The sequence below is a fragment of the Furipterus horrens genome, unplaced genomic scaffold, assembly GCF_987537825.1.
Source record: "Furipterus horrens unplaced genomic scaffold, mFurHor1.1.pri manual_scaffold_7, whole genome shotgun sequence".
NCBI classification, from domain to species: domain Eukaryota; kingdom Metazoa; phylum Chordata; class Mammalia; order Chiroptera; family Furipteridae; genus Furipterus; species Furipterus horrens.
In genome coordinates this window covers 116,681,794-116,694,465 of record NW_028327177.1, presented here as the reverse complement: position 1 = coordinate 116,694,465, position 12,672 = coordinate 116,681,794, and the positions used below count along the sequence as shown (strand labels likewise).

Sequence of the window (12,672 nt, the reverse complement as noted above, 5' to 3'; positions counted from 1 at the left end):
TCTGACTCCAACCCATTTTTTTGTTGTTGTTGTTAAATTAGGCTGCCTGTTTTCTTGATAGAGTTGTCCAGAGTATCTAATGCCGATGTTCAGAAGAAATAGTGTCTCAGTGTTCTGCTTCACGAATTTATATCTGGAACTTAAGACATCATGGGTTTGTACCTTGACATTTTTCCCACAAGCTGCTGTTCTCCAAGGCAACCACCTACTGTTAAGCTGTCACTTCCAACATCACAATCTAGTAGCAGAACAAGTAACTTACCTGACCTATCATCACTATGGACTCCAGACTAGCCTAAATTTGAATTCCAAGTGTGGATTTCAGAGCTAGTACTAACTGTGGGCAACCTCCTCTATCACAGCTGCCTCTTCAGTGGAAGAGTTCCTACTTAGCCTGTGTTTCATAAGGATAACTGAGATCGTGAATGGAAAGTACATGGTAAATAAATAACCACCACAGAGTTTGCAGAGGGCACACTGAAGTAATCTTATAAATGCAAAATTCATGGAGTGATGAGGTTAGTTCACAGAAGAACAATTTACCAAGAGTTCCTTGGTTTAGGAACTTGTATATTTTAGCAACATTTTATAGCATATTCAAATGTAATGTCTCAAGTTACACCAAACTCCGCCAAGCATCTAAATTCCAAAGTCTTTTTTTTTTTTTAACCTTCATTCATGCTTATTTTCCTGGTTTGTCTTTGAGCCTGGCTGTTCTGATTACCTAGAGAAGATGAGGTAGTTCTCAGGATGTTAAAGTCCTGCCATTCGGGGGCCAGGGCAGGGGGTCTGGAGTCATAATTAGACAGTCAAAGAATCAAGAGCACAGTAGTCCCTCTCTATATCATGGTTCACTTATTGCAGCCTCACTGTATCGCGGGATTTTTAAAAATATTATATTTAATTATTTATCCCAGATTTTTTGTTATATTGTGGGATTTTGCGGTACTGTATATGTATGTTGTTAAAGTTACATAGGTTTAAGAGTGTAGAATATGTTTAAGAACATAAGCAGTGTTTATAAAAGTGTGGAAAAGGTTAATAAGGGAGTGGGAAAGGTTAATAAGAGACTGGGAATGGTTTGTAAGTGCGTGGAAAGGGTTTATAAAGCCTTAAAATACAGGATTCCCGCACTTATCATGAGTATTACATTCTAGATACCCTGGCTGGTTTGGCTCAGTGGATTGAGCGTCGGCCTGCGAGCTAAGTGTCGCTGGTTCGATCTTCCAGTCAGGGCACATCAGAGAAGGAAAACTCTGACTCCAAAAAACCTCCGCTGCCTTGCGGCATACCTCTTCAGGGGGAAGGCTAAGGGAGTAAACCCCGACAGAAAATCCGGAGCCGGAGTCCCTAAGGCGGTTTGACGTTGTAGTCAACACCGGCAACTCCTGCGGCGCACCTGAAGGCAAGCTGTATTGACTCCGTCTTTCCCTTGGACCCTTCAGCTGCGAAGAGAGGGGGGCTCTGCTGCATGGGCAACAGCAGACCCTCCATATCACCCTGCCCAGGCTCTGTAGCTTCAGCTTCACTGGAGAGGACACTCCAGCGTCATCGTAAGATGTCGATTCAACACGGGAGGAGACAGATACCGTGTCACTCCCGAGTCGGACTGCACAGCCATTCTCGGCGGTGCAGATAGACTCTTAAGAAGCTACACCATCGTCTCTCGAGACGGACGGCTGCCGACGACGACATTCTAGACCCCCCTGCGATAGGTGAAAATCCATGAAGTAGGAACCTTACATTTATTTTAGTATTCATATATATTTTAAGGCTTTGTAAGCCCTTCCCATGCACTTATAAACCATTCCCAGTCCCTTAACCTTTTCCACTTTTATAAACACTACTTATGTTCTTAAACATATTCTACACTCTTAAACCTATGTAACTTTAACAACATACATATACAGTACTGCAAAATCCCGCAATATAACAAAAAACCCACGATAAAAAATTAAATATAATATTTTTAAAAATCCTGTGATACAGTGAGGCCGCAATAACTGAATCGTGATATAGAGAGGGACTACTGTATATATAAATACTAAAATAAATGTAAGGTTCCTACTTCGTGGATTTTCACCTACCGCGGGAGGGTCTAGAACATAATACCCATGATACATGAGGGAATACTGTACCTTTTATCTTTTGCAGCATCATGGAAAGATAAATCAAAAAGGAGATTAAGCAAAAATCTATCTGATTAAGGTGAAGTAAGAGACACCCTCAGGATTTGATTCAAGGAATGTGGGAACTATAAGGAAAAAATAATTGTCATTTCCCACTTTTCTTGACAAGGACCTCTGTATGTTCCTGTCTTTACTGGGTTCTCCAGAAAATAGGGCTCAAAGCAAAGTTTGTGCTCATACTTTATGTGCTAATACTTTAGTGGAAGTACAATCCCAGGGAAGCAAGAGTGAGTGGAGAGGAAGCAATAAAGGAAAGGAGGGAAAGTGACACGAGATGTCACTACAGCTACAGCTTCTTGAGAAAGCATAACCAGTATGTTGGTTGTGCAGAACATCAAGGAAGCCGTGCATAGCCACTACATAGGCCAGACCTTCCAGGGAACAAAGGAGAAGATTAATGTGCCAGTTCCTTCCCATCTATGGCCTATCATTGGTGAGAGTTTACCCTACAGAGAGTCAATTCTCCCACCCTACTGTATTGTGTCATCTAGCCCTTGGGGAAACCAGATACAGAACCCCTGACAGTGCTTTATATCTGCGACTGGGCATGGTGGAAGGAAGGAGCCCGGACTTGCATGAATTCAGTTGGGTTGGACATGGGTACCATAATCATTGTGGCCCTACTGCAGTGAGCATGATGGAGGCCATGCCAAAGCCTCCCACCCCACCGCAACACACACAGCATTGGGAGACCAGACAGTGGTGGCAGCTGAGGCTCTCCAGTGGACAAATATCCAGGTCTTTGGGTGTGTGTGTTTGGGGACAGGAGGTCTAAGTAAATCTGGGAGGTTTGTAAACTAGGTATTTTACAGTAACTATATTTTCATTCTTTTCTTTTTAATTTAAGATACACCTTCTTTCAAAGGCCACAGATAAATTTCTTTTATCTTACCTAATAACTGCTCACAGTCTGACTTTCCTTTTTACTTTCTCAAGAAACAGTCTTCTAATCTTATTAATATAGCCCACTCTCTTGACAGTATTTCTTAATAAGAATCTGCCATCATCAACTCCAAATACTCCAGTTAAGGACTTTCTTTATAAGTCAGTTAATTAAAATCAGCTTGAGTCTGGCAGAGAACCATAAGACTATAACTGTCACTCCAATTCACTCTTTTCTGATCTTTTGTATCTTTATTTTGAAATATATAATCTTTTTTTTATAGGCAAGAGAATTAATGCTCAGAGAGGTTCAGAGAACTTGCCAAGTTATTGAGCAGTAACAGAGTCATGACTAACATTAAGCTTTGTGCCTTCCCACTCAAAGACCTCTCCCCTTCAGGCTTCCACATGCTGTGTGTGAAGACTAGTCACATATTTAGATCACTAGTTTTACTTCTCCTTTTTATTATCCTCTAGAGCAGTGGTTCTCAACCTTTCTAATGCCACAACCCTTTAATACAGTTCCTCATGTCATAGTGACCCCCAACCATGAAATTATTTTCATTACTACTTCACAACTGTAATTTTGCTACTGTTATGAATCGTAATATAAATATCTGATATGCAGGTGTATTTTCATTGTTACAGATTGAACATAATTAAAGCATAGTGATTAATCACAAAAACAATATGTAATTATATATGTGTTTTCCAATGGTCTTAGGCGACCCCTGTGAAAGGGTCATTCGACCCCCAAAGTGGTCATGACCCACAGGTTGAGAATCGCTGCTCTAGAGCCAGTCCTGTGGATTACCTTCTTAATTTCCCTTGCATTTACCACCCCTTTACCCCTTTCCTATTCTGACTTCTGCCATCCTAATTTAATCCTTCATTTCTCTTTACAAATCCAATTTAGCCTGCTTCCTAGCTCAATTCCCAAATGATTCCTCTGTCTCATTAACTTTGAAGGCTCCTACTGTGAGAGCAGATGTCTCTGTAGAGTTTGCAAGGCCATTTGATGACAGTCTACTTGTTTAGTATGGCCTAACTTCTCTAACTGTATTTAGACACATAGTTGCTAATTCTGGACTTGCTCCCCAAACTCTATTCCTTGGATCACATTATTATGGAATTACTTGTCAGTTTGAATTAAAGAAACACACAGAACTTATCTACTAGAGTTTGTCCTTTCAGTAATCTAGACAAAAAACTAAAATTCTCCATTTCTATAGCAGACGGTTCCCAGGATCACTCAATGAGATTTTGGCATTTCTGTCAATGTTTGTTTTTTCACAAGAGACTTTTCCTGGAAGAAAGTAACATATTTTGGTTATTGAATGGTTTTCTGCTCAGGGGTTAAAACAATGCTCAGCCAGGAGGGAAAATTTTAATCTCAAGATAGAAATGAAAGGATGTAGATTCAAGAGGAATTTTGGAAAGGACAATTCTGTTGCTTTCTTCTAACTAGTTTTTTTCTCTTCACCTCACTTTCTGAATATTGGAGTAGATATTTTTTTCAGTAAGGTAAGTACAGTAAAATAAGAAAATGTACTTTCAGATTTTCTTGATAACATTGATTTACTTCAAATGTCATGGTGAAAATTATGACTTTTATTTTCTCTCCCCTGACTCTTTTTTCATTAAAAATGGATCAGGTTATTAGCCCTCATTTTAAGAATTGAAACTGATATTTTAGTTTCAAAGATTTGCAAATGTTCAACTGAGCAGTTGATGTCTGGAGGTAGTGAAGGCAGGAATTTGTCTGCACAACAAATATGTGAAAAGCTGCTTATCTAAACAAAGCAAATTAAAAATATACACTCTTCCCTTTTAACTTACCAAGCAAGGTGCATGTGTTGAATTTATTGAAAAAGATTGAAGATTTTAGCAAAGCTAGAAGTTCTTGAAAGAAGAGTATACACAATATGTCACATGACTTGATTCTTCTCTAATTATCTTCCCTTTATGAGGCTCAGCTTAAGATATCAAGTCCCTTCTACTTTCTCCAGTGCTTAAATGTCCCTGAAGTTAACAAGCATAGGAGCAAAGCATTTTAAATGTAATACCTCTCTGAGTAGTTCTTGAACCCCAAGTGGCATTGGCTTTGCCTTTCTGGGTGGCCGAGCTCTGAAGGAGGCCCCCTCCTTAACATGATTAAGTATGAGTAATTTGGTGCCCAGGGTCTTCACCTGTAAGAATCAAACCAAGCAAGATCTCAAAGGATCTGTTGGAGCATTTGTTTGTCTTATTTTTCTCTTCGGAGTGAATTTTAGAAGACAGAAAGATGAGACACATTCTCTTTGGAAAGATAAATTATCAAAATCATTCCTTTAGACAAGTTTTTTGTGACTTCTTTTTCTAAATGACTTTCTCTAAGCAAATGTTTTTATATTTCCCTTATAATTTAGTATTTGTTGAATGACCTGAATTGATAAATAGCATATGGATTTGCTTTTTTAGACTATTAACATTTCCACAATATACTTTAGATATTTAAATGACTGGGGCCTAGACAGACATGCTGGGTCTACCTCCACAACTAAGAAGGAATACAACTCCCTCAAAACTAGAGAAAACCATAAGTTCCAGGAAATCAAGCTTCATGGAAGTCCAACAAACAAAGATATAAAGAAGAAATACTCATCCAGACTGGTAGGAGGGGCAAAGCCAGGGCAGAGAGGATGCAGTGTGGTGGTGGCAGTGGCAACGGCAGTGGTGGCAGTGGCAGGACAGTGGAAAGCACAGTCACATATTTTAAAAAGTGGGAAGGAACACCTTGGGAGCATTCCCCACTCCTGACCAGACCACTCAGCTCACAGTACCAGTGCCAGGGAAAATCAAGCCTCATTGCTTCTGACTGTGCAAACCAGTGAGTGTTGGGGTGGAGGAAGAAACTGCCAGTCTCTTGGCAGAGTCCACTTGTTTGAAAGGCCCCCATGGTCCTAGAATGTCTGCGGACCCACCCACTCTGGGAACGGCAGACAGGGCAACAGCTAGAGAGGTGACAGTCCCATACAAAAGTGGGAGAAGTACCTAGAAAAGGGGCAAGTGCTGAACAAGTGGCATTGTTCCCTCTCTGATGCCTCCCCCACATACAGTGCCACAACATGGTGAAACAGGTCGCCCTGTATTGATGAATACCTAAGGCTCTGCCCCTTACAATGTAACAGGAGCAACAGCTCTACCTAAGACACAGAGGCAAACAAACACAGGAGCCTGTCAAGATGAGACAGAAGTATGGCCCAAAATGAAGAATGGATCAAGGTTCCAATGGGAGAACTAAGCGATGAAGAGATAGCCAACCTAACAGACAAGGAGATAGCCAACCTAACAGATGCAGAATTCAAAACACTGGTGATAAAGATGCTCACAGGCTTGACAGATATGCTTGAGTATGGCAAACACATAAGGGAAGAAGTGAAGGCTATGCTAAGTGAAATGAAGGAAAATCCACACAAAACCAATGGTGAACGGAAGGAACCCAGGGTTCAGATCAATATTTTGGAATATAAGGAAGAAAAAAAGAGTCAACCAGTACAGAATGAGGAAACAAAAATTGAAAAAAAATAAGGAGAGGCTTAGGAACCTCTGGGACAACTTTAAACATGCCAACATCTGAATCATAGGGGTTCCAGAAGGAGAAGAGGAACAGCAAGAAATTGAAAGCTTATGTGAAAAAATAATAAAAGAAAACTTCCCAAATTTGGCAAAGGAAGTAGACATACAAGTCCAGGAAGCATGGAGAGTCCCATGTGAACTGGACCCAGAGGGGACCACACCAAGACACAGCATAATTAAAATACCAAAGGTGAAAGATAAAGAGAGAATCTTAAAAGCAGCAAGAGAAAAGAAGAGGGTTACCTACAAAGTGGTGCCTATAAGACTATCAGCTGATTTCTCAAAAGAAACTTTGCCGGCATGAAGGGACGGATAAGAAGTATTCAATGTGATGAAAAGCAAGAACCTACAACCAAGATTACTCTATCCAGTAAAGCTATGATTTAGAATAGAAGGGCAGATTAAGTGCTTCCCAGAGAAGGTAAAGCTAAAAGAGTTCATTATCACCAAGCCCTTATTATGTGAAATGTTAAAGGGACTTATTTAAGAAAAAGAAGATCAAAACTATGAACACTAAAATGACAACACACTTACAACTATCAACAACCGAATCTAAAAAATAAAAACAAAATCCAACTAAGGAAACCAGAATAGGAACAGAATCATAGGTATAGGGATCATTTGGAGGGTTGTCAGCTGGGAGGGGGAAGAGGGAGTAATGGGGAAGTGGTACAGGGATTAAGAAGCATAATTGGTTGGTACAAAACAGACAGGGGTAAGTTAAGAATAATATAGGAAAGGGTGAAGCCAAAGAACTTATATGCACAACCCATGGGCATGAACTAAGGTGGGTAGGATTGCTGGGGGAAGAGGGGTACTGGGCAGAGGGGAGCAAAGGGGAAAAATTGGGACTACTGTAACAACATAATCAATAAAAGCTACTTAAAAATAAATAAATTACTCTGCATAGCTTTTTTCAATAGCCACAATAAAATTTTTCAGAGCTTTGTTATAGACTCATCTAGATTTTATACCACAAAAAATAACACTATATATTTTTATATGTTATGAAAGAGTGATTCTGAGCCTTTCCCATAGTTCCCTCATGCTCTTTCTTGTTTTTCAACTCTGTAACTGGAATAGAAATAAGAATCAGTCCCTTGATCCAGACATGGCATTCAAGTCAAATAGGGCAATTATTTGATCTGATAAGATATGTTTTTCCTTCTAACCCTAGATTGTTTTGTGGACATCGTGGTAGGATTTGATATCTCAACTCAGCAGAAGGGGCAGATTTTGCTCGATGGTCAACCTTGGATGGAAACCTACCTTCAAGACATCTTACGTGCCATCAGCTCCCTTAATGGAGTTAGCTGTGAGGTTGGCACAGAGACTCAGGTTAGTGTGGCTTTTCAAGTGACCAACACCATGGAAAAATATTCACCCAAGTTTGAGATCTACAGTGAAAACATACTGAATAGCTTGAAGGACGTAACAGTGAAAGGACCATCTTTTCTCAATGCAAACTTCTTAAATTCCCTGTGGGATGCATTTCAGAATAAATCAGCTGCTCGAGGCAAGGTAACTTGGTTTTATTTTATATGTCGGTCTATGGCTGCAATGACCTCTTTTTAACGCGTGTTTGCTTTTTGAATGCTTTCCTAGGTGGTTCTCTTATTTTCAGATGGATTGGACGATGATGTTGAAAAACTTGAACAAAAATCTGATGAGCTTAGGAAAGAAGGTATTGAACATGGGGAAGGAATGGGAAAGGGATGTTTATTAACTTTTTAATCTCAGAATTCAATTCTGGCTCTTCAGTTTCCAAGCACTCAACCCTGAATTTTCCAACCTTTTCATTCTCTGTGCAACTGACAGAACAGATGAGTTCTCAGAACATTCTGGCATCTCCTTTCTTCCTCGTGCCCTATGGATATGAAACAGCACTGAATAAAAAGTCCTGTTCTTTCTCTTATATTACTGTATTTGTTCTTCCTAAGCTTTCCTGCAGAGTGTTCCTGCGTACCCTTGCCTCACATTATCTAATATCACTACTTTTCTAGTATCACAGAAGTGAACCCTGTGTTTCTTTTCAACCAAAGAAGGGGAGAGTGGGATTATTTTCTTCTAACACTCTTAAAACTTTCGGAGTTGCAAGCATTGTTGGACAAGTTTACTCATGTTTTGGGACTTTCTAATTAGTTCCTTTCTTCAGACCACAGAGAGATCAATTATGGTGTTTATGAGTTTTTAAAGCGCCGGTGTGACTATTTTGGCTTTAAGAACTGGTGCCCAATCTGGCTTATTATTATTCCTACTAAAGTTTATGGATCAGTGGAAGAAAAATACATCCAAATATTCAGGTTTGACTCAGAATAGAAAATCTTTCCTGTAACTGGATACTGTTGGTTCCTTACCAGGCTCCCTCTTCCAGCCAGGATCCCCCAGCCTCCAGCTGTAGGCATTGGCTGTTAACAACTCCCAGGTCCCACTTCTCTGAGAAATTGCCCTTGGTCAATAGGAGCCACCTCACCTGGAAGGCTACTCCCTGTCCCAGCCCTGGGCAGCAGGTAGAATGCAAAGAGTTGGATCTCTGCCTCAAAATAGCACCCTATAGTGTGATTTATGCTCAGAGTTCCTTATGGGATCAGGCTGAAGCTAGACTCCAGCTGAAACGCTGCCTTGCTCAGCTCCTTTCTCCGTGCTTTTCGCTTTCTTCTGAGAGTGCTTCCTCAATAAACTGTGCAGCCAAATTGTTATCAGATGCTCTGTTTCTAGAGAATCTGACCTCAGACTTCGGCCTTCAAGGTTAGTTCTTAGAGACTGAGCGGATTTTATCTTTGCTATTTCATCCTCTCTCTCTCTCCAATCTTAAACAAATTTCAAAGTTCGCTGAGTTTACAACTGGAGGATAAGGGTTTTTATTTTGCTTTTTATTTACTAAAGCTACTTTCTATGTATTTTATCAAGTCTTGGCATTTCTTTCATGAGCTGTAGTGGAAATTTTAATGAGCAAGGCCCTAGAGTGCTTGGTTTGGGTGGGTAGGGTTTTTTTTTTTTTTTTTTTTATATTTCAGCCTTTTCTGTTGTGAAGAAAGATGTACCTCTTACAGACCGTATCAGAGTTTTCTCTAGGAAGTTTTTCTTAGAACACCTGGATTTCTAAGACCAATATTCATTCTTCCAACTCCCAAGGAAAATTTAGTAAATAGATTTCAACTTGAGAAGCTAGATTTTTCATATCCTCAGAAATTCAGAATCTTTGGGGAGAGAGAAAAGGATGATGATCATAATGTTCTTTGGAAAGTGTCAGATGGTCAAGGAGTATCTCTAGCTCTGGCTTCCCATATTTGAACACATGATTTCAGGCAATGCTGGGACCTATGATCTGTCGACCGAGGAGAGCCTCCCTAATTTGAGGCCACATAAACTGCTCTATTTTACACATGTAAACTATGCGCTCACCATGAAACTGCAAGAGACCAGGAGAAAAAGATCCTCAGTGGTGGATGCAGCATTATAACTAACCCATGTGGATTAGGGTTTGAGTTAGTTTCTTAAATTTTAAAGGTCTAACACTCTAGAATCTACTTACTGATTATTTATCTTCCCAATTTTAAAAATCTTTACTTAATATATTTTTAGGAATTGAAGACACTATATTTAAGATCATATGGCTCACTTATTGGATAAGTCTGAAAGGAGCAGGATTAGAGTCCCTATCCTGAGAAAAGCAGTTACAAATAATATTTCTTTGACTATTTCCTACCAATTAACAATTCCATGGTTCTTATAACTCTTAAATTTCCTGGAACTTATAATCAGATGTGAGATTTTTTTCCCCTTATAAATAAACCCTTTAGTACATCTTCTGTTAATCATTTATACCAGTTGATAAACTCAGCATTCCTCATTGCCTATCCCAGCCCTCCCCATCATCCCTTTTCTCCTCCTCTTCATTTTTGGATAACTGTCCTTGTTTGCTTGAGACAAGCCAGAGACTATCAACACAAAAAACAAGAGAATCCATGCAAACCAGAACATGTTATGTTGATCGCCCTACGCTGGTGTTCTTCCGTTATTTCACTTTGGCCAACTGCTCTGTTTTCCTCTCCTATATGAACCTCCCCAGTATTTCCCTGGAACTTTATTCTCTGCATCCTCCTCTTCATCTACCCTTCATTCCATTCAAAATCGCATGTAAACTTACATCAGAAGGCATTCTTTTTTTTTTTTTAAGATTTTATTTATTTGTAGAGAGAAGGAAAAGGAGGGAGAGAGAGGGAAAGGAACATCGATGTGCGAGAGAAACATTCATCAGTTGCCTCTCACACACCCCCAATTGGACACCTGGCCCACAGCCCAGGCATGTTCCCTGACTGGGAAACAAACTGGCAACCTTCAGAAGGCATTCTTAACTCTCAGTCAAATCCTTGAACATTTCTTTATTCTAGTCCATTGGTTTCCACGTCCCATCCAAAGAATTCTTTACCCATCCATAACAAAAAATGAGAAAACTTATGCCAGTGGAGTCTGGTTTTTATAAAGCTAAGTTTATTCAATTTTAAGACTGCTGTTTACCCTATGATTACATCTTTAGTACATTTTTGTTATTAAAATGTCCTTTGGGTCTAGGCTTTAGAATTGGGCTATCTGGATATAAACCTAAAAATACTATTTGAGCCAGTCATTTAACCTCAGCAATTCTCAGTTTGCTTGTCTGTTAAGTAGAGCTATAATCACACATACCTATACAGTTATATTTGTGTCAAATAAGATAATGTGTGTGAAGCACTTAACCAACTTCTAGGCACACAGTAGCTATTAATAAATGAGACCACAGTTGTTGCTACAGTTACCACCATTATAATGATTGCCAGGTTTATTACTATCATTATTTAATGTTCCTACTTTGCAAAATATGTCAACCCTGTTAGTCCCCAAAAGTTTTCTTTGAAATATCCTGGTCTATAAAATCCCAAAGCCTATGAGCCACAGCTGTCAATGCTTATGTGTCATTTGTTTCTAATTGCCTGACAAGAGGACTTTTACTGTCTTGCTACCTATAATTCCGATAGGATTATCTGTTCCTTATGAGGTCATTTAGATCTGTGCTCCTCCAACTTTAATGTGCATACCAATCAGCTAGGGATTTTATTAAAACACAAATACTGATTCATAGGAGTGGAATGGGACCTGAGATTCTGCATTTCTGATGAGCTCCAAGGTGATACCAGCACTACTGCTCCAAGGATCCCCCTTTGAGTGGCAAAAATTCAGAATACTTTCTTGATATTTAAATTTCTCTGTACTTGAGCATGCTCTGTGGACCCTTTTAAACTTGCTATCTCACTGTTATAAGTTCCCCTGTCTCCAATTTAATGAGGTCTGAAAAATGTAATTCCTTTTGCTTTCTGATTAGTCTTGTTACTTGTCAGTTTTACATTGTGTGGTTCCTCTTACAACTCTTTTGCTAGAATAACTGTTTAGATACATGTGCAAAAAGATAAAAATAACCAAACCCACCTCACCTGGTGAATTGTAAATTGTGTTGGATAGGTCTGAATGCCCTCATGACTGTTGCTCTGGATGGAGCCACAGATTCAAGTGATCTGGCTGATCTTCTCTACATTGAATTTGGGAAAGGATTTGAATACAAGACCCAGTTCACTATTGGAATGAGGGATCTTGGGAGCCAACTGTCAAAGCAGCTGGTAAGTTGTTCAGAAAAGGCAGGTGAGCTTAAATTTTCTAGTTGTTTTGTATATAGGTTTAACACTTATGCTTATGAATTAGCACTAATTTGTTCATGTGAGAGTAAAGACTTTTCTGAATTAGTGGACAGCTGAAATAAGAGGGTGTTCTTTGAAAGAATTGTAAGATAGTAGAGAACTGTCAAAGCATGTTTAACATATATGCTCGACTGAAAAGGAAGGAAGGAAGAAGAAATTAAACAGCACCTACATTTGACTTTGGGTGGTGAGCACACAATGCAATATAGATCATGTATCATAGGAATGTATACTTGAAACCTTTATGATCC

At 39.4% G+C, this 12,672-nt stretch overlaps 1 protein-coding gene across 1 annotated transcript in view; it reads left to right on the top strand.

Moving 5' to 3' along the window:
- COL6A6 (collagen type VI alpha 6 chain) overlaps positions 1-12,672 on the top strand; it is a 108,833-nt gene that overhangs the window by 17,759 nt on the left and 78,402 nt on the right. The window contains exons 8-10 of the mRNA XM_090283008.1: positions 7,867-8,210; positions 8,295-8,373; positions 12,189-12,343. Of these exons, the coding sequence (XP_090139134.1) occupies positions 7,867-8,210; positions 8,295-8,373; positions 12,189-12,343 (578 nt within the window). The remainder of the gene's footprint in view (positions 1-7,866; positions 8,211-8,294; positions 8,374-12,188; positions 12,344-12,672) is intronic.